At 39.5% G+C, this 27,050-nt stretch overlaps 2 protein-coding genes across 3 annotated transcripts; both read right to left on the reverse strand.

Moving 5' to 3' along the window:
• Window positions 1-145: 145 nt before the first annotated feature.
• On the reverse strand, window positions 146-25,677 carry LOC117328853. Of its 2 annotated transcripts, XM_033886433.1 has the most exons (12): window positions 25,571-25,677; window positions 24,733-25,097; window positions 15,684-15,814; window positions 15,100-15,211; window positions 14,492-14,600; window positions 12,396-12,587; window positions 11,904-12,025; window positions 10,577-10,673; window positions 8,950-9,157; window positions 4,824-4,973; window positions 2,963-3,082; window positions 146-329 (listed from the first exon to the last, which is right to left on the reverse strand). In XM_033886433.1, the coding sequence occupies exons 3-12, from the start codon at window positions 15,739-15,741 to the stop codon at window positions 205-207; spliced, it is 1,293 nt and encodes a 430-aa protein (XP_033742324.1). In that variant the 5' UTR covers window positions 15,742-15,814; window positions 24,733-25,097; window positions 25,571-25,677; the 3' UTR covers window positions 146-204. The 2 variants fall into 2 exon arrangements, with proteins under 2 accessions (XP_033742324.1, XP_033742323.1); XM_033886432.1 differs by lacking the exons at window positions 24,733-25,097; window positions 25,571-25,677 and adding an exon at window positions 16,843-17,286.
• LOC117329978 lies at window positions 22,700-23,978 on the reverse strand. Its single transcript, XM_033888209.1, has one exon. The coding sequence runs from the start codon at window positions 23,459-23,461 to the stop codon at window positions 22,700-22,702; it is 762 nt and encodes a 253-aa protein (XP_033744100.1). The 5' UTR covers window positions 23,462-23,978.
• Window positions 25,678-27,050: the final 1,373 nt, after the last annotated feature.

Here is a 27,050-nt window from a genome sequence, read left to right on the forward strand (position 1 = left end):
GATCTACATTTTCGATCGATTTCTTTGAAGCTTGGTTGGCCTTGAGCGTTTAGGAATGGAATGAACAGAAACTGTGGGTTACACCCCAGAGACAGACATAAGTCCGCCTAGCTGTGGAATTGACAAAAGACGCTGAAAAACGACATTAACTGATCACTGATCCAATAATAAATATTTATTTTGAGAAACTAACATATCCACATTTTAGTAGACAACAACACAGTCCGCGGGGAAGTAGCCTCCCTTCTCTTTACCACTAAACCGACATTTCTTGTAGCCGAACAGCATCCCGTCCCTGAGCGCCATAGAGCAGACCTCAAGCTTCTGACCTGGAATGGAAGTGTAACGTGGCCATCGATAATGTTTTTAAAGAAAATAGTGAATAATGTCATTATTATTTCTTTATTTCCTCCAAATTTGAAGAGCAATAGAAATAACACAAAATACACATAAATCTCAAACAACATAGAAAGAAAAGAAAATTCGTTCACACTCGGGTTTACATCCTTATATAGTGATACACGCTCTGACATAAAAACATTATAGAATGATAGTAACATGCGCAGTTCACTATACACAACAAAAAAATATAACATATTGTTTCCGTCCTATAACACTTATTTCTATCCTACAAACATTTCCGCCTTAGAAAAGTTATTGCGGTCCTATAACCATGGTGTTTCTTTCCTATAACCATTGTGTTTCTTTCCTATAACCATGGTGTTTCTTTCCTATAACCATGGTGTTTCTTTCCTATAACCCTGTTGTTTCTTTCCTATAACCATGCTGTTTCTTTCCTATAACCCTGTTGTTTCTCTACTATAAACCCGTTGTTTCTTTCCAATAAACATGTTGTTTCTTTCCTATAGCCCTGTTGCCTCTTTCATATAACCCTGTTGTTTCTTTCCTATAAACCCTGTTGTTTCTTTCATATAACCCTGTTGTTTCTTTCCTATAATCCTGTTGTTTCTTTCCTATAACCCTGTTATTTCTTTCCTATAAACCCTGTTGTTTCTTTCCTATAACCATGTTGTTTCTTTCCTATAACCATGGTGTTTCTTTCATATAACCCTGTTGTTTCTTTCCTATAAACATGTTGTTTCTTTCCTATAAACCCTGTTGTTTCTTTCCTATAACCCTGTTGTTTCTTTCCTATAACCATGTTGTTTCTTCCATATAACCCTGTTGTTTCTTTCCTATAAACCCTGTTGTTTCTTTCCTATAATCCTGTTGTTTCTTTCCTATAACCCTGTTGTTTCTTTCCTATAAACCCTGTTGTTTCTTTCCTATAACCCTGTTGTTTCTTTCCTATAACCCTGTTGTTTCTTTCCTATAACCATGTTGTTTCTTTCCTATAAACCCTGTTGTTTCTTTCCTATAACCATGTTGTTTCTTTCATATCACCCTGTTGTTTGTTTCCTATAACCCTGGTTTCTTTCCAATAAACATGTTGTTTCTTTCCAATAAATATGTTGTTTCTTTCCTATAACCCTGTTGTTTCTTTCCTATAACCCCTGTTGTTTCTTTCATATAACCCTGTTGTTTCTTTCATATAACCCTGTTGTTTCTCTACTATAAACCCGTTGTTTCTTTCCTATTAAACCGTTGTTTCTTTCCTATAGCACTGTTGCCTCTTTCCTATAAACCCTGTTGTTTCTTTCCTATAACCATGTTGTTTCTTTCATATAACCATGTTGTTTCTTTCCTATAAACCCTGTTGTTTCTTTCTATAACCCTGTTGTTTCTTTCATATAACCCTGTTGTTTCTTTCATATAACCCTGTTGTTTTCTTTCACTATAAACCCTGTTGTTTCTTTCATATACCTGTTGTTTCTTTCCTATAACCCTGTTGTTTCTTTCCTATAAACCCTGTTGTTTCTTTCATATAACCCTGTTGTTTCTTTCATATAACCCTGTTGTTTCTTTCATATAAACCCTGTTGTTTCTTTCCTATAAACCCTGTTGTTTCTTTCATATAACCCTGTTGTTTCTTTCATATAACCCTGTTGTTTCTTTCATATAAACCCTGTTGTTTCTTTCATATAAACCCTGTTGTTTTTTCCTATAAACCCTGTTGTTTCTTTCCTATAACCCTGTTGTTTCTTTCCTATAACCCTGTTGTTTCTTTCCTATAACCCTGTTGTTTCTTTCATATAACCCTGTTGTTTCTTTCCTATAAACCCTGTTGTTTCTTTCATATAACCCTGTTGTTTCTTTCCTATAAACCCGTTGTTTCTTTCCTATTAAACCGTTGTTTCTTTCCTATAGCACTGTTGCCTCTTTCCTATAAACCCTGTTGTTTCTTTCCTATTAAACCGTTGTTTCTTTCCTATAGCACTGTTGCCTCTTTCCTATAAACCCTGTTGTTTCTTTCCTATTAAACCGTTGTTTCTTTCCTATAGCACTGTTGCCTCTTTCCTATAAACCCTGTTGTTTCTTTCCTATTAAACCGTTGTTTCTTTCCTATAGCACTGTTGCCTCTTTCCTATAAACCCTGTTGTTTCTTTCCTATTAAACCGTTGTTTCTTTCCTATAGCACTGTTGCCTCTTTCCTATAAACCCTGTTGTTTCTTTCATATCACCCTGTTGTTTGTTTCCTATAACCCTGGTTTCTTTCCAATAAACATGTTGTTTCTTTCCTATAAACCCTGTTGTTTCTTTCATATAACCATGTTGTTTCTTTCATATAAACCCTGTTGTTTCTTTCATATAACCATGTTGTTTCTTTCATATAACCATGTTGTTTCTTTCATATAACCCTGTTGTTTCTTTCATATAAACCCTGTTGCTTCTTTCATATAACCATGTTGTTTCTTTCCTATAACCATGTTATTTCTATATTGTTCCGTACAAAATATGTATCATATACATGTACATACGTAAATATTCTATGGTTATCGAGAAAACAGTAGTTTACTATGGAAGTCCATTGGAAGTCCAATAGTTACTTGGCTATACCCACCACACCGTATAGATATCTCCCGGGCAGACTTCTTTCTGTAATCCTTGGTAACAACCACGTGGTAAGACTTCCCGTCCCCCCGGGGCACGTGGACAGTCTTCGACTGCATCGCCGCACTCACTGTAACAAAAACCAGCAAAACTTTACAGAAACTTTTACAAAATTGTACAATAATGAACAAATGGTGCCTCAGTTTTGGGACAAAGTTAGTACACATGTATAGAGTACTTCAAAAATCGAGCATGAGTCTTTTTCCTGTGAGTTGGTCGCTATACTCCCTACGTCAGTAAATGGAGACATGGGATGGACTTTATCTATATTAAACAATGCGGAACGTGTTGTCAGACAATTTTACATACTGAGTGCTATGGGTGATGACAAGTCAAACAGAAAGGTATCTGTTGGACTGATCGAACAAACAAAAAAAAAACAGCAAAAAAAAAAAAAAAAATGAATTTTAAGATAGATAAACATATGTGTGATTTGAGATTAGATACCTATGTAAATGTCTAACAAATATTGTAAGTGGGGTTTGTTTTAATAAGTAATTGCGTAAGTGGCAATCACAGTTGAATAGCAATGTAGCCCATAGAAAACTGGAGGGAATACTAGTACATCGTGTACTTACAGGCAACTAAGATTTACTTACGTTGTAGATAATTACCGAATACTTTGGCCTATAGTTAAGGAGTTGCTTCCCTTAGAATGTAAATTGGTCGTTATGCATTTGTTTAAACTGATAACACTGTTTATTTCAATTTGACTCGTACAAGGACATGGACTGTTTTTAAAAGGCACATGAAATATATCAAAATTTATCGATCTAAATGATTCTGAAGTTATTAATAAATTTAGGTGATGATGTCTTATCTAAAAGTTCTTCAGAACTTGTTTTTATATTTCTATAACAAAAAAGACATTGTTTAATTAGGTAGAACTCTTATTGATTTGTAGACCGAGTTACATCATTTGTTTACGGAATACAATGCATATACAGGATATAGAATGGTTTCCCGTTGTATATATTTCTCGAGTACGACAGCACGAGCGAAACATATCGTGTAATCTGTCCCCCGAGATATTCTGTCACACGAGATATTCTGTCTCCCGAGATATTCTGTCCCCCGAGATATTCTGTCACACGAGATATTCTGTCCCCCGAGGTATTCTGTCACACGAGATATTCTGTCCCCCGAGATATTCTGTCCCCCGATATATTCTCTCCCCCGAGATATTCTCTCCCCCGAGATATTCTGTCACACGAGATATTCTGTCCCCCGAGATATTCTGTCACACGAGATATTCTGTCCCCCGAGATATTCTGTCCCCCGATATATTCTGTCCCCCGAGATATTCTCTCCCCCGAGATATTCTGTCACACGAGATATTCTGTCACACGAGATATTCTGTCCCCCGAGATATTCTGTCCCCCGAGATATTCTGTCACACGAGATATTCTGTCACACGAGATATTCTGTCCCCCGAGATATTGTCCCCCGAGATATTCTGTCATACGAGATATTCTGTCACACGAGATATTCTGTCATACGAGATATTCTGTCACACGAGATATTCTGTTACACGAGATATTCTGTCATACGAGATATATTATGTTCAATGAGAAACCATTCAATGTTCTCTCCGTCCCCCCACCCACCAGTTTTAAAGACCAAAAATGAGAATGATGTAAATAAAATATTTGCCTAGACTATTTATTGACTTTGGTAAAAACATTTTTTGACGATATTCCTGTAATTCTTTTGATAGATAATCCATTTGTTCTTTGACAATGAGACAGGAGCGAGATAATAGACTATAATACAAAGGATGGCAGATCTCCTTCCTATGTATAACGACTTACCACAGTCACCTTCTCCCTTTAGAGGGGCTGGGAACTCATCCCCTGGCAGGAAGGCTTTCATAGACGCCCCACTACATCGACCGACTTTACTTTCTCCACTACAATTGATCTTCTCTATGGACGTAGATTCGTATATGAAGTTTGTAACACCTAGAACATGTATGTTAAACAAATCAGACAAATAGGGACCAAAACAGAAGGTGTAAAGACACCGATTATCATTGGAACAAGACATAAAGACAATTCAACCAGAACATACTTTAATACAGATAGACAAACACAAATAATTCTAACAAACATTACACATAGTCTGTATTAAAGTCGGTGATAGTTGACGTACCATCGTAAGTTTGAGGTCTATGTTTGGTTGACGTACCGCCGTAAGTTTGAGGTCTATGATAGTTGACGTACCGTCGTAAGTTTGAGGTCTATGATAGTTGACGTACCGTCGTAATTTTGAGGTCTATGATAGTTGACGAACTGTCGTAAGTTTGAGGTCTATGGTAGTTGACGTACCGTCGTAAGTTTGAGGTCTATGATAGTTGACGTACCGTCGTAAGTTTGAGGTCTATGATAGTTGACGTACCGTCGTTAGTCTGAGGTCTATGATAGTTGACGTACCGTCGTAAGTTTGAGGTCTATGATAGTTGACGTACCGTCGTAAGTTTGAGGTCTATGATAGTTGACGTACCGTCGTTAGTCTGATGTCTATGATAGTTGACGTACCGTCGTAAGTTTGAGGTCTATGATAGTTGACGTACTGTCGTAAGTTTGAGGTCTATGATAGTTGACGTACTGTCGTAAGTTTGAGGTCTATGATAGTTGACGTTCCGTCGTAAGTTTGAGGTCTATGATAGTTGACGTACCGTCGTAAGTTTGAGGTCTATGATAGTTGACGTACCGTCGTAAGTTTGAGGTGTGTGATAGTTGGCGTACCGTCGTTAGTTTGAGGTCTATGATAGTTGACGTACTGTCGTAAGTTTGAGGTCTATGATAGTTGACGTACCGTCGTAAGTTTGTGAGGTCTATGATAGTTGACGTATCGTCGTAAGTTTGAGGTCTATGTTAGTTGACGTACCGTCGTAAGTTTGAGGTCTATGATAGTTGACGTACCGTCGTAAGTTTGAGGTCTATGATAGTTGACGTACCATCGTAAGTTTGATGTCTATGATAGTTGACGTACCATTGTAAGTTTGAGGTCTATGATAGTTGACGTACCGCCGTAAGTTTGAGGTCTATGATAGTTGACGTACCGTCATAAGTTTGAGGTCTATGATAGTTGACGTACCGCCGTAAGTTTGAGGTCTATGATAGTTGACGTACCGTCGTAAGTTTGAGGTCTATGATAGTTGACGTACCGTCGTTAGTTTGAGGTCTATGATAGTTGACGTACCGTCGTAAGTCTGAGGTCTATGATAGTTGACGTACCGTCGTTAGTTTGAGGTCTATGATAGTTGACGTACCGTCGTAAGTTTGAGGTCTATGGTAGTTGACGTACCGTCGTAAGTTTGAGGTCTATGATAGTTGACGTACTGTCGTAAGTTTGAGGTCTATGATAGTTGACGTACCGTCGTAAGTTTGAGGTCTATGATAGTTGACGTACCGTCATAAGTTTGAGGTCTATGATAGTTGACGTACCGTCATAAGTTTGAGGTCTATGATAGTTGACGTACCGTCGTAAGTTTGAGGTGTATGATAGTTGACGTACCGCCGTTAGTTTGAGGTCTATAGTAGTTGACGTACCGTCGTAAGTTTGAGGTCTTTGGTAGTTGACGTACCGTCGTTAGTTTGAGGTCTATGGTAGTTGACGTACCGTCGTAAGTTTGAGGTCTATGGTAGTTGACGTACCGTCGTTAGTTTGAGGTCTATGATAGTTGACGTACCGTCGTAAGTTTGAGGTCTATGATAGTTGACGTACCGTCATAAGTTTGAGGTCTATGATAGTTGACGTACCGTCGTAAGTTTGAGGTCTATGATAGTTGACGTACCGTCGTAATTTTGAGGTCTATGATAGTTGACGAACTGTCGTAAGTTTGAGGTCTATGGTAGTTGACGTACCATCGTAAGTTTGAGGTCTATGATAGTTGACGTACCGTCGTAAGTTTGAGGTCTATGATAGTTGACGTACCGTCGTTAGTCTGAGGTCTATGATAGTTGACGTACCGTCGTAAGTTTGAGGTCTATGATAGTTGACGTACCGTCGTAAGTTTGAGGTCTATGATAGTTGACGTACCGTCGTTAGTCTGATGTCTATGATAGTTGACGTACCGTCGTAAGTTTGAGGTCTATGATAGTTGACGTACTGTCGTAAGTTTGAGGTCTATGGTAGTTGACGTACCGTCGTAAGTTTGAGGTCTATGATAGTTGACGTACTGTCGTAAGTTTGAGGTCTATGATAGTTGACGTTCCGTCGTAAGTTTGAGGTCTATGATAGTTGACGTACCGTCGTAAGTTTGAGGTCTATGATAGTTGACGTACCGTCGTAAGTTTGAGGTGTGTGATAGTTGGCGTACCATTGTAAGTTTGAGGTCTATGATAGTTGACGTACTGTCGTAAGTTTGAGGTCTATGATAGTTGACGTACCGTCGTAAGTTTGTGAGGTCTATGATAGTTGACGTATCGTCGTAAGTTTGAGGTCTATGTTAGTTGACGTACCGTCGTAAGTTTGAGGTCTATGATAGTTGACGTACCGTCGTAAGTTTGAGGTCTATGATAGTTGACGTACCGTCGTAAGTTTGATGTCTATGATAGTTGACGTACCATTGTAAGTTTGAGGTCTATGATAGTTGACGTACCGCCGTAAGTTTGAGGTCTATGATAGTTGACGTACCGTCATAAGTTTGAGGTCTATGATAGTTGACGTACCGTCATAAGTTTGAGGTCTATGATAGTTGACGTACCGTCGTAAGTTTGAGGTCTATGATAGTTGACGTACCGTCGTTAGTTTGAGGTCTATGATAGTTGACGTACCGTCGTAAGTCTGAGGTCTATGATAGTTGACGTACCGTCGTTAGTTTGAGGTCTATGATAGCTGACGTACCGTCGTAAGTTTGAGGTCTATGGTAGTTGACGTACCGTCGTAAGTTTGAGGTCTATGATAGTTGACGTACTGTCGTAAGTTTGAGGTCTATGATAGTTGACGTACCGTCGTAAGTTTGAGGTCTATGATAGTTGACGTACCGTCATAAGTTTGAGGTCTATGATAGTTGACGTACCGTCATAAGTTTGAGGTCTATGATAGTTGACGTACCGTCGTAAGTTTGAGGTGTATGATAGTTGACGTACCGCCGTTAGTTTGAGGTCTATAGTAGTTGACGTACCGTCGTAAGTTTGAGGTCTTTGGTAGTTGACGTACCGTCGTTAGTTTGAGGTCTATGGTAGTTGACGTACCGTCGTAAGTTTGAGGTCTTTGGTAGTTGACGTACCGTCGTTAGTTTGAGGTCTATGATAGTTGACGTACCGTCGTAAGTTTGAGGTCTATGATAGTTGACGTACCGTCATAAGTTTGAGGTCTATGATAGTTGACGTACCGTCGTAAGTTTGAGGTCTATGATAGTTGACGTACCGTCGTAAGTTTGAGGTCTATGATAGTTGACGTACCGTCGTAAGTTTGAGGTCTTTGGTAGTTGACGTACCATTCGTAAGTTTGAGGTCTATGATAGTTGACGTACCGTCGTAAGTTTGAGGTCTATGATAGTTGACGTACCGTCGTTAGTTTGAGGTCTATGTTAGTTGACGTACCGTCGTAAGTTTGAGGTCTATGATAGTTGACGTACCGTCGTAAGTTTGAGGTCTATGATAGTTGACGTACCGTCGTTAGTCTGAGGTCTATGATAGTTGACGTACCGTCGTAAGTTTGAGGTCTATGATAGTTGACGTACCGTCGTAAGTTTGAGGTCTATGATAGTTGACGTACCGTCGTAAGTTTGAGGTCTATGATAGTTGACGTACCGTCGTAAGTTTGAGGTCTATGATAGTTGACGTACCGTCGTAAGTTTGAGGTCTATGGTAGTTGACGTACCGTCGTAAGTTTGAGGTCTATGATAGTTGACGTACCGTCGTAAGTTTGAGGTCTATGATAGTTGACGTACCGTCGTAAGTTTGAGGTCTATGATAGTTGACGTACCATTGTAAGTTTGAGGTCTATGATAGTTGACCTCTAGTTCCACCGTGAGTCCTTCCTGATTAGGCGATCCCACTGACCGATCTTCTGACGTGTTGCCTAGTCGTTCCACCGGGTCTGTTTCTACGTCGGACAGGAAGGCACCATCAGGGATGGAGAAAACGGGTGACAGAGGCGGGGACAATGTCAAATCAGAGTCCACATCCAACTCCTGAAAATGGTCAGGACTACATACATATTTTATATCCTCTCTCATTCACGCTAAAAATATTTCACACCAAGCGCAACTCATACCACATTTTATCATTTTTCTTTAAATATTTTTTTTTTCTTTACATGTTATAGTTAACATTGATAACACATATATCCGCGATACTCTTTGTTGAAGCATTCCCCGTACCGAAAGTTTTATTTCGGAAACACAAATTCCCATATCCTATAAAACTTGTTGATTAAATTCCCAGACAGAAACTCCTCTGATTAACATGTGTCTCGTGAAGACCAAGTTTAGATGAAACTAAAACAAAAACACGTACTTAGATTATCAGATTATAAAACAAAAACACATGCTTCGATTATCAGATCATCAAACAACAACTAAACTAAAATATCATCTAAACGCACAAAATCTTAAAGTCCCACCATATTTTCTTATCGGCAGTAGATTGGGTCAGATTCACCATGCAAGATTGAGGATGGAGTGCAGTTCACTAAAATATTATTTGTTTCGTAGGAATCTGGTTAATAGTCCACTTTGCTCCTACTGTCAAGTTGATGAAACTAACGAACATTTTTTATTACATTGTAGACTTTTTTCCGACCTTCGAAATCGTTCCCTCTTTGCCCTAAATCATCCTATTTCGACAGAAATATTACTTTTTGGCAGCAACAACTTAACTTTTGACGAAAATTCCTTGATTTTTAAATGTGTGCAACAATTCATTATCAGCTCCAAGAGATTCGATTAATTCCACGTTTCAACTCTGTATTTATCGTTTTCACAGTTGTATCAGCATGCAGTTCTTTTTAAATGAACAATGGTATCGGCAGTCTCCCTCTTTCTCTTTCCCTTCTCATCTTATCATTTCCCACTACCTGTCTCTTTCCAATATAGAGTTATTTCAATATTCATATTCATTCTCCCACTTTGTTACCATGCTAAATTGATGAGTCATTAACGGAGACGGATTAATATAAGTTTTTAAAAAACTTGTTTCTGAATCCATTTCATGCTGTATTTTTTTCTGATTGTGTCTACTTTTCAGGTGTTACCAATGAATGAATAAAATAAAGTTTACATTAAACAACAACACGTACTTCGATTATCAGATCATCAAACAAAACACGTACTTCGATTATCAGATCATAAAACAAAAACACGTACTTCGATTATCAGATCATAAAACAAAAACACGTACTTCGATTATCAGATTATAAAACAAAAACACATGCTTCGATTATCAGATTATAAAACAAAAACACGTACTTCGATTATCAGATCATAAAACAACAACACATGCTTCGATTATCAGATTATAAAACAAAAACACGTACTTCGATTATCAGATCATAAAACAAAAACACATGCTTCGATTATCAGATCATTTGCGGGTTGGTACAGAGTGGATACCTTGATGACGAATTCCTTTTTCTTGTGTTCCGCCAACCGTTCCACCATATCCTGTACGGAGACAGAATCGGATAGTTTCAGTGCTTTGCACTCGTACCTACAACCAGAAAACACACGTTATATTCTATCTTTGTGTCGGATTATTTTAGCCAGATGTTCCTCTGGTCCTGACCACAGACGTTCTACCGTCCAGCGTCGGACCAGAGGTAAAACGGTCAAGAGTTTTATATTACTGACTGGAGCCTAATTAACTCATCAAAATATATTTGTTGTTGATAGCATACAAGAAAATTTTAACACTTCCTCTCCTGGAAAAAACGCTCATACGAATACCGATTTAACATTCAAATATTACTTGAGGAATAGTTCAGAGACAGGAACATTCTACACGTATGTCTCAAGTCTAGATTGCTAATGGTTTAGAGTTACATCACCTAAGGCCATGATGCACATAGCTTATTGTTACACAATGGACAGCCCGTGTCAGTTACGTCAGAGCTCGTAACATGGGGGTAACCAGAGTAAAAACACGAGTACCAAATGAGGAGAGTTGTAAATGGACAGACGCCTGGACAGAATACACAGACAACAAACAATATCTTAAAAAAAAAAGATAAACGGCATAGTTTTAATGCTGGTGGTTATAATGTAAAAATGGTGAAATAAATTAACGAACTAATTAGTAAATGCGCAGTTTCAGCACGGATAACAAAATTATATCAGTTTGAATCATTTTTGGTGATAATAAGACTGCATTTGAATAAGGAATATGGTTTTATTAATGTGTCATTTGAATAGATACATCCACTTATTCAGCTTGCATCCAATCTTAATTTTGTTTCGTCTTTAACTGCATATCTGCATTTTGCATTTACCGCTACATTGACCAATCACATACTTCATCTTGACCAGTAACGCCACCTTTCGCCACATATCCGGGGCCAAAAGAAACGGCTATGCCGAAAAAAGGAATGACCGCCGAATCTATAGTGGACACCAGTCCAGTGGTATTTGCTGCCAGAGAGATGTGTGGGGTTTGGATTCATGACCTTTAGGCGGGGCAGAATCTTCTACTGTTTATAAACATGACCAGGGTGGGCGTTGGATATATTGTAACGCTTCCATCTCGCGTGGCGTAGCACCACCAAAGTATCAACATTTCAATAACGTTTGACAGTTCCGTAGATGTTGTTTCACTGATGGTACAGGTTAACATAGCAAATGTTAAAGAATACTTAACATAAACTTTAATAGTGTTAGTGTTGTGGTTACTGTGAAGTAATTAGGTATTGCTGATTAGACCGGCCAGTAAAATAGTTGTACCTACTCCCTATCGTCCGTGTCCAGTGACGTCATCTTCTCCGTGAGACACTGAAGCCATTCCTGGACAAGGAATTCCGTCCGTTGGACCTCCTTGCTTATCCAGGAGGCCTTGAGTTTCTGTGATTGCTGCAATACATAATAGTCTCATTATCGGTAAACTCTATATCAATGTCAAAAATGTTTTCCGTAAGATTTTCTATTTCTTTAATTTACCTATTAAACAAACATGGTCCAGATTAGACACAATATCAGATGTAGGAGTTGCCACTCTCTCTGATATCAAACGTATTATATGATTATGGACTTCAGATGAGGTCTATTCTTGATGAACAGAAAATGATGTCCATATTTGTTTTATTATATGACACAATGCCATTACTAATTTCTCATGTCGTGAACACCTGGCGATGTGACCAGCTACTACTACCTACTGACTATTGGGTAAGTTGAGATGGGTTCTGTTGTGTAAAACAGTATATTAACCGGGAACCCTCACCTCTTTAGCTTCCTCTACAACAGAGGTCTGTCTCTGCTGGGCCTGACGACACTTATTGGTAGCTGTGTCCACACTCCTCCGGATCTCCTTCATGCTACCCTTGAGTTCTGGAGCCACTTCCTGTCTGCTTTCGTCCATCCGAGATATGGCCGTCACGTGTTCCCTCAACTTCGTACGTTTCCTCAAAAGTTTCTGTTAAATCGCGATTGATGTTACAATTTATAGTTAAATGTGTGAAAATGTGATACATGTATGTTGTATAAAATGTGGTATATGTAGTTGTATAAAATGTGATACATGTATGTTGTATAAAATGTGATACATGTATGTTGTATAAAATGTGATACATGTATGTTGTATAAAATGTGATACATGTATGTTGTATAAAATGTGATACATGTATGTTGTATAAAATGTGATACATGTATGTTGTATAAAATGTGATACATGTATGTTATAAAATGTGGTACATGTATGTTATATAAAATGTGATACATGTATGTTGTATAAAATGTGATACATGTATGTTGTATAAAATGTGATACATGTATGTTGTATAAAATGTGATACATGTATGTTGTATAAAATGTGATACATGTATGTTATATAAAATGTGATACATGTATAAAATGTGATACATGTATGTTGTATAAAATGTGATACATGTATGTTGTATAAAATGTGATACATGTAGGTTGTATAAAATGTGATACATGTAGGTTGTATAAAATGTGGTACATGTATGTTGTATAAAATGTGATACATGTATGTTGTATAAAATGTCACTGTCTGTTGGTATTGTAAGTGTTGTCCACTGGCCAATACTGTCCTGAACTGACCTTGTAAGATTAAGTGGTTACAATGTATTTTTTTTGCTGATGTTGCCAGTAGACAATATGGTTGATTAATATTCCTCATAATATAGTACATATGTCGGTTAATCGGTTTCCGTATTTAATTATAATAAGTCAATTACGTTTTGTAATTTTATTATAATTCATGTTGTATTCATATATATATATATACATATATAAATACATGAATATTAATTTATGTACTGATGGGTCATAGACCTAAAGTCAATAAATGAATTGAATTGAATTGACCATAGCTGTTTATATTAAACTAATCAAGTTCCTCTCCATGATAAAACTTAAGTTATTAAGCAGTGGCCTTTTAATACAAAGAACAGATAAGAAGAAGAAGGGATAAGGGATGAGAAAGATTTAGTAGGTTAGATAGGAAGTAAAGGAGGTAACGGCTGAACAGATGACACTCAATAGCGACATGTACATGTATTGTAATGAAGTTTTGAACATGCTTACAAATAGCTTCGTTTGGTTTTATACCTAACACTGTCATAAGCAATAAATTATAACCGTACATATAAGACTTTCGTAGGTTCTATACCATAATAAATGTCTAAGAATTGTATTTCTTTGTACATTATACAATGGAATATGAAAAATAAAATGTTTTCCGTCCTCTATATAATGTCCACATCGACAGAACAGACTGTCAGATTGGTACGGACTAAATCATAATATTACTAACATTTTACTGTCAGATTGGTACGGACTAAATCATAATATTGCTAACATTTTATTGTCAGATTGGGACGGACTAAATCCTAATATTACTAACATTTTACTGTCAGATTTCTACGGACGCAATCATAATATTACTAACATTTTACTCTCAGATTGGTACGGACTAAATCCTAATATTACTAACATTTTACTGTCAATTGGTACGGACTAACTCATAATATTACTAACATTTTACTGTCAGATTGGTACGGACTAAATCATAATATTACTAACATTTTACTGTCAGATTGGTACGGACTAAATCATAATATTACTAACATTTTACTGTCAGATTGGTACGGACTAAATCATAATATTACTAACATTTTACTGTCAGATTGGTACGGACTAAATCATAATATTACTAACATTTTACTGTCAGATTGGTACGGACTAAATCATAATATTACTAACATTTTACTGTTTATGGGAATTTAACAATACAAAACCAACATAAAAAATGTAGAAATAAATATGATTATTTTTGTAAGTAATGGAGACACCAACTTGCTGTATCTGGTGACACGTGGCGGTTGCTTTGCTAAGTGTCCTCAATAGTTGTCGATATGTCATCATACGTCCCGTGTACTCGTCAGACACCACCTCGGCTGATTCCCTGTAAATACAGGACGTACACGGGTATCTGTCTACTGGGTACAATATACACTCTCTACACCGACCGACGAGAATTCTGCATTCAGGTTTAAGTGAAGTAAGCGCAGAAGTCTGTTTCTGGTTAGTTTTACATCATTTGTAGTAGGGAAAATATTAGCCCTACTCTTACTATATCAACATATAGTATGAGTAGACTAGGGTCTAATAATTTTTCTATTAATGATAACCAGAAGCAGACGCCTGTGAAGTAACTAAACCATGGCGCCTGACATTGGGGGATTCGTGAATTCGTTCGTTCGCGGCGCCCTTACATCGTCTTTCTGTAGCGAATTACGTACAGACGTGCATTCTGTTTACTACTAACATCCGACTGTTACCCCATTACTTGTTAATTCGCTGTGATATAACGATATTATCGTCCTGTAAAAACGACAAAACGAAGAATGTTCTTATTTCGAACGGAAATTATTGGCGTGTTGGTAGAGATGTCGCATGCATACCTCTCCAGGTGACGTGCCAGTCGGGTGAATGCTATGGAGTTCCGTTCGGCCTGGTCAGCTCTTAGGTTGGAGAACGCCATTTCCATCTCTAGGGACTTGGTCAGGTATGGATCTGTAGCAGATTTACAGTTTATATATTTCATGCTTTTTTCGTTGCTGCTTCACTTTATTCAAATACATTGGCATTTTGATAACTCTCATTTTCAAAAAAAAATTACATAGACAAGACGACTGGTGTTAGAACATAAGAATGCAAAGTATGATATTGTAGTTTCAGGATTGTATGTCAATTTTCAAGGCAAATATATAGCTCGGACTGTCCTTTCTGGGCCCAGTTTCAACACTATTCCTAAACTTTTGGGAATTTGGCTTTAAAATGAAATAATTCCAATTGGGAATGGGGCTCATTAACGGCCCCAGAAAGCCCACAGAAAGAGCCCTGGAAATAAATTGACTTGATACCTAAAGGTTAACATAATCAAATGTCTAAAAAGTGACGCACGCTAGATCCATGTAAGCAAATACAACAAATCCATTCCGTATAAAGCTTGTCATTGTCAAAGACGGCGTCATTAACTAATTACCCTTGTAAGTTTGAAGACTGGACAATTCTTTGCGAACAGAAGCTGTCCATGCAAGCATCTTCCTGGCGAACTGGTCCTCAATATGTGCTTTATCCTCAGCGATTTTTCTCCAGAACTCATAGTCAGTAAGTCTAAATAGATAAAAACATAACAATGGAATAATTTTAAAGTACATGCCTCGTGTCAGGAAAAATCATACCAGCATGACTGACTTATTAGGATTGAAAATCGACGCCTAGAGTACTCTATCATTTTAATGGAAGAAGAGTAATAAAGCCCTAGGTTCGTGAAATAATGTCAAATGAAAGGATTTTCTTTCCTGCCATGTGAAAATCATTCAATTTTTAACTTGGATATGTCAGTATATGGTTCAACACATAAGTTGACATACAGTTGTACGTGCAGCGGCATTGATAATTTTGGCCAAAATTATATTCCAATCTATTTTACACAAGATTTCAAAGAAGAGCGCACGCGTCAGGCTACTCACTGTACAGTCACGCAGTAGGTTATGGCAATGCATAACGCCAGTATGATCGGACATCAATGAATCCTAGATCGGCTTATAGAAACAAAGGCATTAAAAAGAGCGCCAGTTGTTTCAGACCTCATTTTAAAAAGCTGAATTAAAAACAAAGAATACTGATTGCAAACCGCAATTTTTTTAGCTAGGTCTATGCAGCTATAATGTACGTATTTATTGTACTGCACAACTTTTAAAGTTACGGCTGAAAATCACGCGATACACGTGCGTGCAAATCAGTTAAAACAACTGAATATAAGCCTCATAATGTATCACAGGTGTTACAACAGGAGGGGGGCCGCGGTGGCCGAGTGGTTAAGGTGTCCCGACACTTTAACACTACTAGCCCTCCACCTCTGGGTTGCGAGTTCGAAACCTACGTGGGGCAGTTGCCAGGTACTGACCGTAGGCCGGTGGTTTTTCTCCGGGTACTCCGGCTTTCCTCCACCTTTACAACCTGGCACGTCCTTAAATGACCCTGGCTGTTAATAGGACGTTAAACAAAAACAAACCAAAAAACAGGAGGAAACCATGATCACGATCAGTGTATCATTGAAATTCGATGCGTTTTGTTATGCCTAAGAGACATTTTCCTAACGATTGGTGTCGCAGTAAGCTATTAAAATGCACTCTTACTGTTTGTGGTCATATGGATTCCCGCCACTTCGATTTTTTGGATAAAAGAGCTCAAAGGAAATTTCCTTGTGTCCCCGTTCCGCCATATTTGTTATTTAATGACGATGACGTCACATATGACGTAGGCATATGAAAAGTTTCCCGCGGGAAACACAAGTCACAGCTGTTCCTTGCAGTGTCTGCTTTTGGTGCAGGGGTTATCTTTCTTCGTACACGGGACTGCAACGTCTACTCGTTTTGGTGTATGTGAATTCAGTTTCCTTTCGCTTACTATTGTGTTAGATTTGTACATATAATACACTCTGTATACCTGTTTGTGGATCCCTTTTTCATGAGGCACCGGTTTACGATTTATTCACTTTTTTTATCAAGAGTTCGATTTTTTATATCAAATAATCATTTCCTGATAGAAAGAGATAATATTTACTGTTTTTCGATATATCATACATTAGGTGTCTCCTCATTATTTGGCCAGTATTTAAAAAACTCAATCCTATTTTCGATATCAAGAAATAGAATTCTGACTCTGTATACTGGTTAGGAATTCCTTTCCGTCTGTTACCGCTGTGCTTTAGTAGTGTAGTTATTCGGAGATTTCGGTTTCATTTTGGTGTTGAATACACTTCGCACGAATTTCCAGCCCGCGGTTCTTCATCGTCGGATACCCATGGATCTAGTATTTATTATATAACAACGGGGGTAACTCTCTGGACAGAAGAGACGGACTTATGTTTCTAAGTTGTATCCCTTTTTTACAGACGTTACAACGAGTGTTCACCTGAAGCCATTGATCAACGACAGGTATCATGTAAAGGGGAAATTAGACAAACAAACAAAAATATAAAACAAAAAACCAAGTTGTCTGGTTTTGTTTTAATGCGTATAAACCAGGTTGGAATTTCTTATCAGGATCATGTGATATTGGATAGAGATGTTTTTATCAACTATAGGCCTACCGGAGCCTTCCAGAGGACAATTAACACTACCGGGTACCGCGGATAGCTATTGTTGTTGTTGTTTGTTTAATTTGATTAAGTCGCTTGTTTAAACATGATATATGTCACTATTCACAGAGGTACCAATGAGAGAATTGACTGTAAACATATATATAATGTAATTGATAAAATCAGGGAAATCCGAATGTTAAAAACTACTCCACGCACGTCGCCGCTGTTGTTTTGATTGTGGTTGTAAATCGTTAAAATCACAGACTCTGTCCACTACTGTAGCAGATTTTAACGACCGATAAAACAATAAACATCCAGATTAGTCCACACTATATGGAAACCCCACTGTACCATCTGACTAACAGGTTAAAAGTTCACCACTATATTTAACAACAAACCATTTCCTTTGTAAAGCACGTCATTACCCTCCTTAGTTTTAGATGCGATGTTTTGTGGGAGTGTCAGAAAGTACAAAGTTTTATTGACAGTTTCACAACCTTGCTTGATGCTTATATGATGTATTCCATTTGAATACAATAAACAATCCTTTATTTTTGGATTGCTATCTCCAAACTCCATTTCACACAAAGCTAATAACGAAATACTTTTTCTTATCAAACAATATTGTATTCTCTCATAAACCATATTTTTATCAGCACTATACATGTTCACTAAATATGAAAAATATGTTGCTTACAGTCAGGGTGAAAGGTTAATGCGGGAAAATCGAGAAAGATTGAAAAAGGTTGGGGACATATCCAAACTTTATTGGGTTTTTTATCAGTATTTTTAATATGTAAATTGTTGTCACAGTCTTAGCCGACTCTTGAGTTAATTCTTGGCATAACTACGCGAGCTTCTGTTTGTCCATCTATCTCCAACTTCTCTTAGTTGCTGTAGCTACTTACTGATAACTAAGGCTGTTTGTAGCAGTCTTAGTTTTTAGAAAGTTAATACTTTTTCTCGTTAAGTATCGGTAACCAATAGTATACCATCCAGACTTATTGACACGTATCCCGAGTATCGCCATTCGGGTACGGAATCAGATACGGCGTGTGCGAAGTACCACCTGTCAGAGGTAATACTAACTTAGAACCCCAGCTTACAGCTCACAGTTTGGTAAAGACAGGGACGTATACATCTGATATACACGTCTCTGGTAAAGATCACTTACAATTTGAAAGTGTTGGAAACATATCGATCAAAAATGTCATACCAGCGACAAACAGTGGATTTGATGCTTACAAACGGATGTTTGTAGGATGACAATTACTAAAACAATGGTATAACAATGGTATATGGGACAAAGAAGTAATTTTAACAGTGTGGCCAATACACGGACGAATTCGCCCCCTTTTCAAGAAAGAAATAAAGCTATTTTACCTCACGAGAGTTATACGACTTTGGTGCTAACATTACAGTCTATGTAGTACACGTGTCATAACGGCAAAGAGATAAACTCTACTCTATCCCAAAATTGAAGAAATGAAGGAATGATGAAAGTTGCTATGTCAAAGGTCAAGATGCAATAAGCCTTTTGGTATACCATCGTGTTGGCCACAAATGGGGGATCTCTCCCAACCCAACGGAACATTTCTGATTTTCAGTCATACAAGCAAGACGTCAAACAAATCGAAATACATCAGAAAAATTAACCCCTTTACTCCGGAATTTTTTCAATCAATGTAAAAAAGGAAACCCTGTCATTTTTTTACTGTCTGGGAAAAGAACAATGAATTCCAACATATCAACTAAACCATGATTCAAAGTCAATATCAATCCATCAATCGAGACTCCTGAAAAATACCAATAGATCAATGAGATCATGATGGCCACCATAAAAACTTCCCATTGTCTCCATCAACCTGTCTCTCTCGATACCTTGTCTTGTTAATGTCTCCGCCAGTAGTCAACATCAACCTGTCTCTCTCGATACCTTGTGTTGTTAATGTCTCCGCCAGTAGTCAACATCAACCTCTCTCTCGATACCTTGTCTTGTTAATGTCTCCGCCAGTAGTCAACATCAACCTGTCTTTATCGATACCTTGTCTTGTTAATGTCTCCGCCAGTAGTCAACATCAACCTGTCTCTCTCGATACCTTGTGTTGTTAATGTCTCCGCCAGTAGTCAACATCAACCTGTCTCTCCCGATACCTTGTGTTGTTAATGTCTCCGCCAGTAGTCAACATCAACCTGTCTGTCTCGGAACCTTGTGTTGTTAATGTCTCCGCCAGTAGTCAACATCAACCTGTCTCTCTCGATACCTTGTGTTGTTAATGTCTCCGCCAGTAGTCAACATCAACCTGTCTCTCTCGATACCTTGTCTTGTTAATGTCTCCGCCAGTAGTCAACATCAACCTGTCTCTCTCGATACCTTGTCTTGTTAATGTCTCCGCCAGTAGTCAACATCAACCTGTCTCTCTCGATACCTTGTGTTGTTAATGTCTCCGCCAGTAGTCAACATCAACCTGTCTCTCTCGGAATCTTGTGTTGTTAATGACCGCCAAGCATTCCTTCTCGACAACATAATAAGCTTTCTCTGCTCCCTTTAGCTTTCTGCTTGCATACGCAACAGGAAGTAGGTCACCAGATTCCTCCTGTAGAAGGACGGCACCGATTCCCGTATCCGAAGCGTCTGTTCTAAGAGTGAAATCGGCTTCGAGATAAGCAAGCTTAAGGATTGGGCTTGAAGACAGCATCTTTTTCAAAGAAGTGAAGGCTTTCTCTTGGGGCTCTTTCCAGATCACCTTGTTGGGTTGGCCTTTCTTTGTAAGGTCCGTTAACGGAACCGAGATAGCAGCAAAGTTTGCGATGAACTTGCGATAGAATCCAGATAACCCGATGAATGATCGAACTTGCGATTTGGTTTCTGGTCGTGGTGCTTCGAGAATCACCTTAACCTTGTCTGGATTCGGTAACAACCGCTGGTCTCCGACCACGTGACCCAGACAACCCAGGCTTTGATATCCAAGTGCACACTTTGACGGCTTTGCAGTGATGCCAGATTTCCGGAGACGGTCGAACAGTTCGCGAAGAATTTGCTCATGGTGCTCCCAAGTTTGTGTATATATGAGGATATCGTCAATGAAACTCTCTATATTTGACATTCCATAGAGAAGCTTTCTCATCAGGCGACAGAAAGTTGCAGGGGCATTTACCAAGCCGAAAGGCATCACAGTGAATTGGAACAATCCAACTGGTGTAGTGAAGGCTGTCTTTGGCTTGGATGTCTTCGCCACTGGCACCTGCCAATACCCCTTGCTCAGATCCAAACGCGAAAAATACTTATGACCAGCCAATCGTGAAAAGATGTCATCGGCATTAGGCATAGGTTCAGCATCGAATACGGTGACTCTGTTGATTTGACGATAATCGATGCAGAAGCGATTCGATCCATCCTTCTTTTTGACGATGACTACTTGAGCCGCATATGGAGATTCCGAAGGTTCGATTACCCCCATAGTTAACATCTGATCCATCTCCCTGCGAATGGTTTCTTTCATATGGAAAGGAAGAACTCGACCTTTCACTCTAACTGGATCGTCAGTGGTAAGCCTGATTTCATGCGCGACTAATGTTGTTTTCCCCGGAACATCAGTTAGTACATCAGAGTAGTTACTAAGAATGTCTCTTATCTGACGTCGTTGTGTCTGATCTAGCTGATCAGAAATCTTCACATCATCAACTGATTCCTTTCTGATTGGACTGGGTGTCGTCTCTAACTGTCTTTCAGAGACATCCTCGTTGTCGCTTCCCGTGTCATCTGTGACGATTGACGCGCACACTACAGATAGAACACCAGGTTCTGTTACCACGGCTGACGATTGCGTGTTCACGCGTTCCATATAACGACGGAGTAAGTTCGCATGTAAGGTCTTGACCTTCCCGTCGACATTCACCCTATAATCCATTGTTCCCTTTCTCTCCTCAATGGTGTAGGGCCCCCTCCATTGCATCAGTAATTTGTTGCGTTTGGTAGGTAAAAGAATAAGTATCTTCTTTCCTGGTTCCATGATCACATCCTTTGCCTTCCGGTTGTAATATTTGGCCTGTCGGGACTTAGCAGATTTCAACTGCTCTTGCGCGAGTTTACAAGTTTCCTCAAGTCTCTCTTTCAAATCGACCACATACTGGTATGTAGTCTTGACATCGGTATCAGGAACGTCCTTGGTCCAAAGCTCGCGCAAAATCATCATCGGCCCGTGCACAGTTCTGCCAAACAACAGTTCAAAAGGCGAAAATCCAAGACTTTCTTGCGGTACCTCTCGGTAGGAAAATAGTAAAGCATTGAGGTACTTATCCCAGTCTTTGGGTCTTTCTGAACACATTCTTTTGAGCATCTGTTTCAGGGTACCATTGAAACGTTCTACAAAGCCGTTGCACATTTGGTGATACGGAGTGGTTGTTAACTGTCGAATGGATAAAAGACGACTCACTTCACGCATAAGTTCCGATGTGAATTGGCTACCCTGGTCGGTCAATACTTCCCGCGGAATGCCCACTCTACTGTACACATCAACTAACGCTTCAGCCACTCGCTCAGTCTCTATTCCCTTCAGAGCTATAGCCTCTGAGTATCGCGTCGCATAATCAACGATGGTTAAGATGTATCTATTACCGCGATCAGTGGCTGGTTGAAGAGGCCCTATGATGTCAATGGCGACACGTTGAAACGGTATGTCGATTAGGGGCATCGTTCCTAGAGGAACTTTCGATACGCGTCCTTTCGGGAACGTCCTCTGGCAGACGTCGCAAGACCGACAAAACCTGGTTACGTCGGCGTTAACCCCTGGCCAGAAGAACTCCATCATGATTCGGTCGCTAGTCCGTTTTGCTCCTAGATGACCCGACATCATTGACTCATGAGCCAAGCGAAGTACATTCTCACGATACTTTGTAGGAACTACGAGTTACTTAAACGTTCTCCCGTTTGCTACTGCTGGGCTTTGGTACTCTCTGTATATCAGACCGCGATGCTTGAAGAATCTCGATTTTCCACCATCACGTCTTTCCTTTACCTCATCACTTGTAACCATGTCTCTAATCTTGACAAGACTATCATCTTCCTGTTGAGCTGTTTCTATATCAGATGGTTGAACCTCCTTCAAAGCCGCTGGTACCTTGAGGGTACGATAAGGTCGTTCCTTAAGTTTCCTCTGAGCTCTGGTCTCAACAACTGCTATATCAGCCATCCTCTGATTCCAACTTGAATCTGGTTCATCTGGGGCTCTAGCACCGTCTATGTTACCAAGGATAAGGTCGTAGACTGGGGTTTCCATGCACCAGGCAACTACAGGTCCAACATAATATGGTGTATCCACAACTACTGTGGCAGTTGGTACTTTCAAAGAACTGCCATCTGCAAGAGTGCATGTACGAACCTCGCCAGTCATCTGATCCTCAGTCACGAGACTTCTTTTAACCACCACACCTGAACAACCAGTGTCTCTCAGGACGGAAACTCGTTGACTCCCAACTACGCCTTCCACAACTGGCATCTTACAAGGTGTCGGAGCCGGGACGTTACAAGATACATTCATGTGAGTCCCATCTTGTAAACGACTTTCCCCATCATCCACCTCCACATCAACAGAAACCTCCTGCTTGATCTCCTTCCTCCTCTGTTTCCTACCTACAGATACAGTCTGGGTTGGTTTATCCGTAACAGACATCACGCGATTCTTATACCCCTTTCTCGGACACTTGTTCGCGAGATGATCAGTACTTTTGCACACGTAACACTGCCTTACACTGTCCCTTGGGTAAGCACTAGATGTTTGCTTCGCACTATCCGATTGATCGCGCTTTGGATTTCCTTACGACGAACTTTTACCAATCTTAGGACGAACTAAGTTAGTAGGGTTACCTCTGGCCTCGGCATATTGGTCGGCCAATCTCGACATTTCCTGAATCGACGAAGGGATACGCTCTTTTAAGAAAAGCGTCAGTTCGTTACCACAAGCCTGTAGAAACTGATCCCTAACCATCAAGTCTTTAAGTGCATCAAAGCTCTTATCAGTACGACCCATCTCAAGCCATCTAACAAAATAACTCTCTAGTCTTACTGCAAACTGTGTAAATGTCTCTCCAGACTCTGGCCTACCTGTCCTGAACCGTTTCCTAAAACCGTCCTCCGTCATATCAAATCGCTTGAGGAGCGCCGCTTTGAGTATATCGTAGTCTAACGATTGTTCCCTCGGTAAACGCGAAAACACGTCCAAGGCGCGTCCCTTTAGAAGAACACTGAGGTTAGTAGCCCAATGAAGCGACCTGTCCCAACGTTGCGTTGTCGCGTACCGTTCATACCGTTGTAGATAAGAGTCCATGTTGTCCTTATCTTCATCAAACGGAGTAAGCTTAGGACCACGCATCGATGAAATATGACCGTCTCCCTCAGACTTAGTGTTAAATTCCCTTCTAAAGTGAGAATTTCAATTCTCCTACGATGTTCCTCTATGGCCCTTTCTTCACGCTCCTTCTCGAGTTCTCGTTGGAGAACTATCTTTTCCTTCTCTGATTGGAGTTCACGCTCGTGCCGTCGCCTATCTTCCTCTTGTTTAGTCGATTCACGTTGAAGTTGACGTTCATCGCGTTCTCTGTCTTGTTCCCCGCGTACAAACTCAACGAGCGGTAAACCTGACAAACCCATTTCCTTACCTAATGATATCAGGTCTCTAAAGGCAGCCATATTTGTTACAATAATTATGAAAAATATACAATCAACAATGTAAACAAATGTGCGCATAGCAAACTCTACACGGAATTAAACAATCACACTATCCCACCGCTGCCACCAAAAATGGGGATGAGCATATTGTCCAATCTGGTGCAGAGATAGAAACACAACACACTGTATTTACATTATTTACAACATTTAATTACACTATACACTATGAACAACTGCACATCCACACTCACTTTCACACATTTAACAAGAACATACGTGTATATCACAAATAAATGGTTCACTCTAGGAATGGGCAGATTTCCATCACTGTCTATGAGGTCACCTAAATAGTCTACACTGGTGGGCAGATTTCCACCATGGAGTGTCAACAAGAAACCCAGTTCTCTTCACAAGACGGGCACCATCAAGCCTCATCACGAACAGTTCTATATTGCCAGCAAAGAATACCACTCATGGCTGTCTATCAAGGTTCTGGCTGTGAGTCGCAACCACAGTACCCAGGCCACCTCGCTCCACCACACATTAGTCTGGCATATGTGCCTGTCAGGACTCTGTTCTGACCATGATCCTTCCAGGATCATCCACACCACATTATGGTCTATCCTCACCAATGGGTTAAACTAAAATATAATACAAATATACTACTAAATAATTATGGCCCAACTAACCTAACCTATTTACAACCGTTATATTGACTGATATAATACATATATGCAATAAAATGACTACACCTTAAATTACTGAAAGTATGACACACGACGCCTTAATATTTACTACACTGACATGCACTCACGTTACACGTGTGCATATAACAATGACCATCCGTAATTCAGACTATGTAGACATTAACTAATATGTACATAATGCTACATGATTGGTATATCTCTAAAATATCATCTATATAACTGTACATGTCGTATAATACCCTATTAATAAATATACAATACGCTAAGCACACCTGTATACACCCGTGCAACATACCGGGTGGGTATCTATAAATAGACAACTATAATACTTTGCTGTTTATCTACACAGCATGTCAACAACAATTATAAACAATATATACAATTGGGTTTGTATGTACGGTACTCACCGCAAGCTGTAGTTTGTATTTATGTCCAATAAATGAGTAAATAGCCGCGGTGTTGTGCCGCTACACCTGTATGTTGACGTGTTTACACCGCACGTTCTGGAATGTCCTTTGTCATATATCCGGTCACACATCCGGTTCACGTACAAGTCTTTGAGCGCGAAATCGAACAAAGTAAAGTACAATGGTATGTAACAACCTTGTGTTGTTAATGTCTCCGCCAGTAGTCAACATCAACCTGTCTCTCTCGATACCTTGTCTTGTTAATGTCTCCGCCAGTAGTCAACATCAACCTGTCTCTCTCGATACCTTGTCTTGTTAATGTCTCCGCCAGTAGTCAACATCAACGTGCCTCTCTCGATACCTTGTGTTGTTAATGTCTCCGCCAGTAGTCAACATCAACCTGTCTCTCTCGATACCTTGTCTTGTTAATGTCTCCGCCAGTAGTCAACATCAAACTGTCTCTCTCGATACCTTGTCTTGTTAATGTCTCCGCCAGTAGTCAACATCAAACTGTCTCTCTCGATACCTTGTCTTGTTAATGTCTCCGCCAGTAGTCAACATCAAACTGTCTCTCTCGATACCTTGTCTTGTTAATGTCTCCGCCAGTAGTCAACATCAAACTGTCTCTCTCGATACCTTGTGTTGTTAATGTCTCCGCCAGTAGTCAACATCAACCTGTCTCTCTCGATACCTTGTGTTGTTAATGTCTCCGCCAGTAGTCAACATCAACCTGTCTCTCTCGATACCTTGTCTTGTTAATGTCTCCGCCAGTAGCCAACATCAACCTGTCTCTCTCGATACCTTGTGTTGTTAATGTCTCCGCCAGTAGTCAACATCAACCTGTCTCTCTCGATACCTTGTGTTGTTAATGTCTCCGCCAGTAGTCAACATCAACCTGTCTCTCCCGATACCTTGTGTTGTTAATGTCTCCGCCAGTAGTCAACATCAACCTGTCTCTCTCGATACCTTGTATTGTTAATGTCTCCGCCAGTAGTCAACATCAACCTGTCTTTCTCGATACCTTGTGTTGTTAATGTCTCCGCCTGTAGTCAACATCAACCTGTCTCTCTCGATACCTTGTGTTGTTAATGTCTCCATCAACGTGTCTCTCTCGATACCTTGTCTTGTTAATGACTCCGCCAGTAGTCGACATCAACCTGTCTCTCTCGATATATTGTCTTGTTAATGTCTCCGCCAGTAGTCAACATCAACCTGTCTCTCTCGATACCTTGTCTTGTTAATGTCTCCGCCAGTAGTCAACATCAACCTGTCTCTCTCGGTACCTTGTGTTGTTAATGTCTCCGCCAGTAGTCAACATCAACGTGTCTCTCTCGATACCTTGTCTTGTTAATGTCTCCATCAACCTGTCTCTCTCGGAACCTTGTGTTGTTAATGTCTCCGCCAGTAGTCAACATCAACCTGTCTCTCTCGATACCTTGTGTTGTTAATGTCTCCGCCAGTAGTCAACATCAACCTGTCT

Source organism: Pecten maximus, chromosome 6 (genome assembly GCF_902652985.1).
Source record: "Pecten maximus chromosome 6, xPecMax1.1, whole genome shotgun sequence".
Lineage (NCBI taxonomy): Eukaryota > Metazoa > Mollusca > Bivalvia > Pectinida > Pectinidae > Pecten > Pecten maximus.

Coding starts and splice junctions, on each gene's coding strand:
- LOC117328853 (XM_033886432.1), bottom strand. CDS start 16,928: ATGGCGGAACGGGGACACAAGGAAATTTCCTTTGAGCTCTTTTATCCA. Junction 9,158..10,576: donor AAAAGGAATTCGTCATCAAG/GTATCCACTCTG, acceptor GACCATTTTCAG/GAGTTGGATGTGGACTCTGA. Junction 330..2,962: donor GGAGATATCTATACGGTGTG/GTGGGTATAGCC, acceptor CTTCCATTCCAG/GTCAGAAGCTTGAGGTCTGC.
- LOC117329978 (XM_033888209.1), bottom strand. CDS start 23,461: ATGTCTGTTACGGATAAACCAACCCAGACTGTATCTGTAGGTAGGAAA.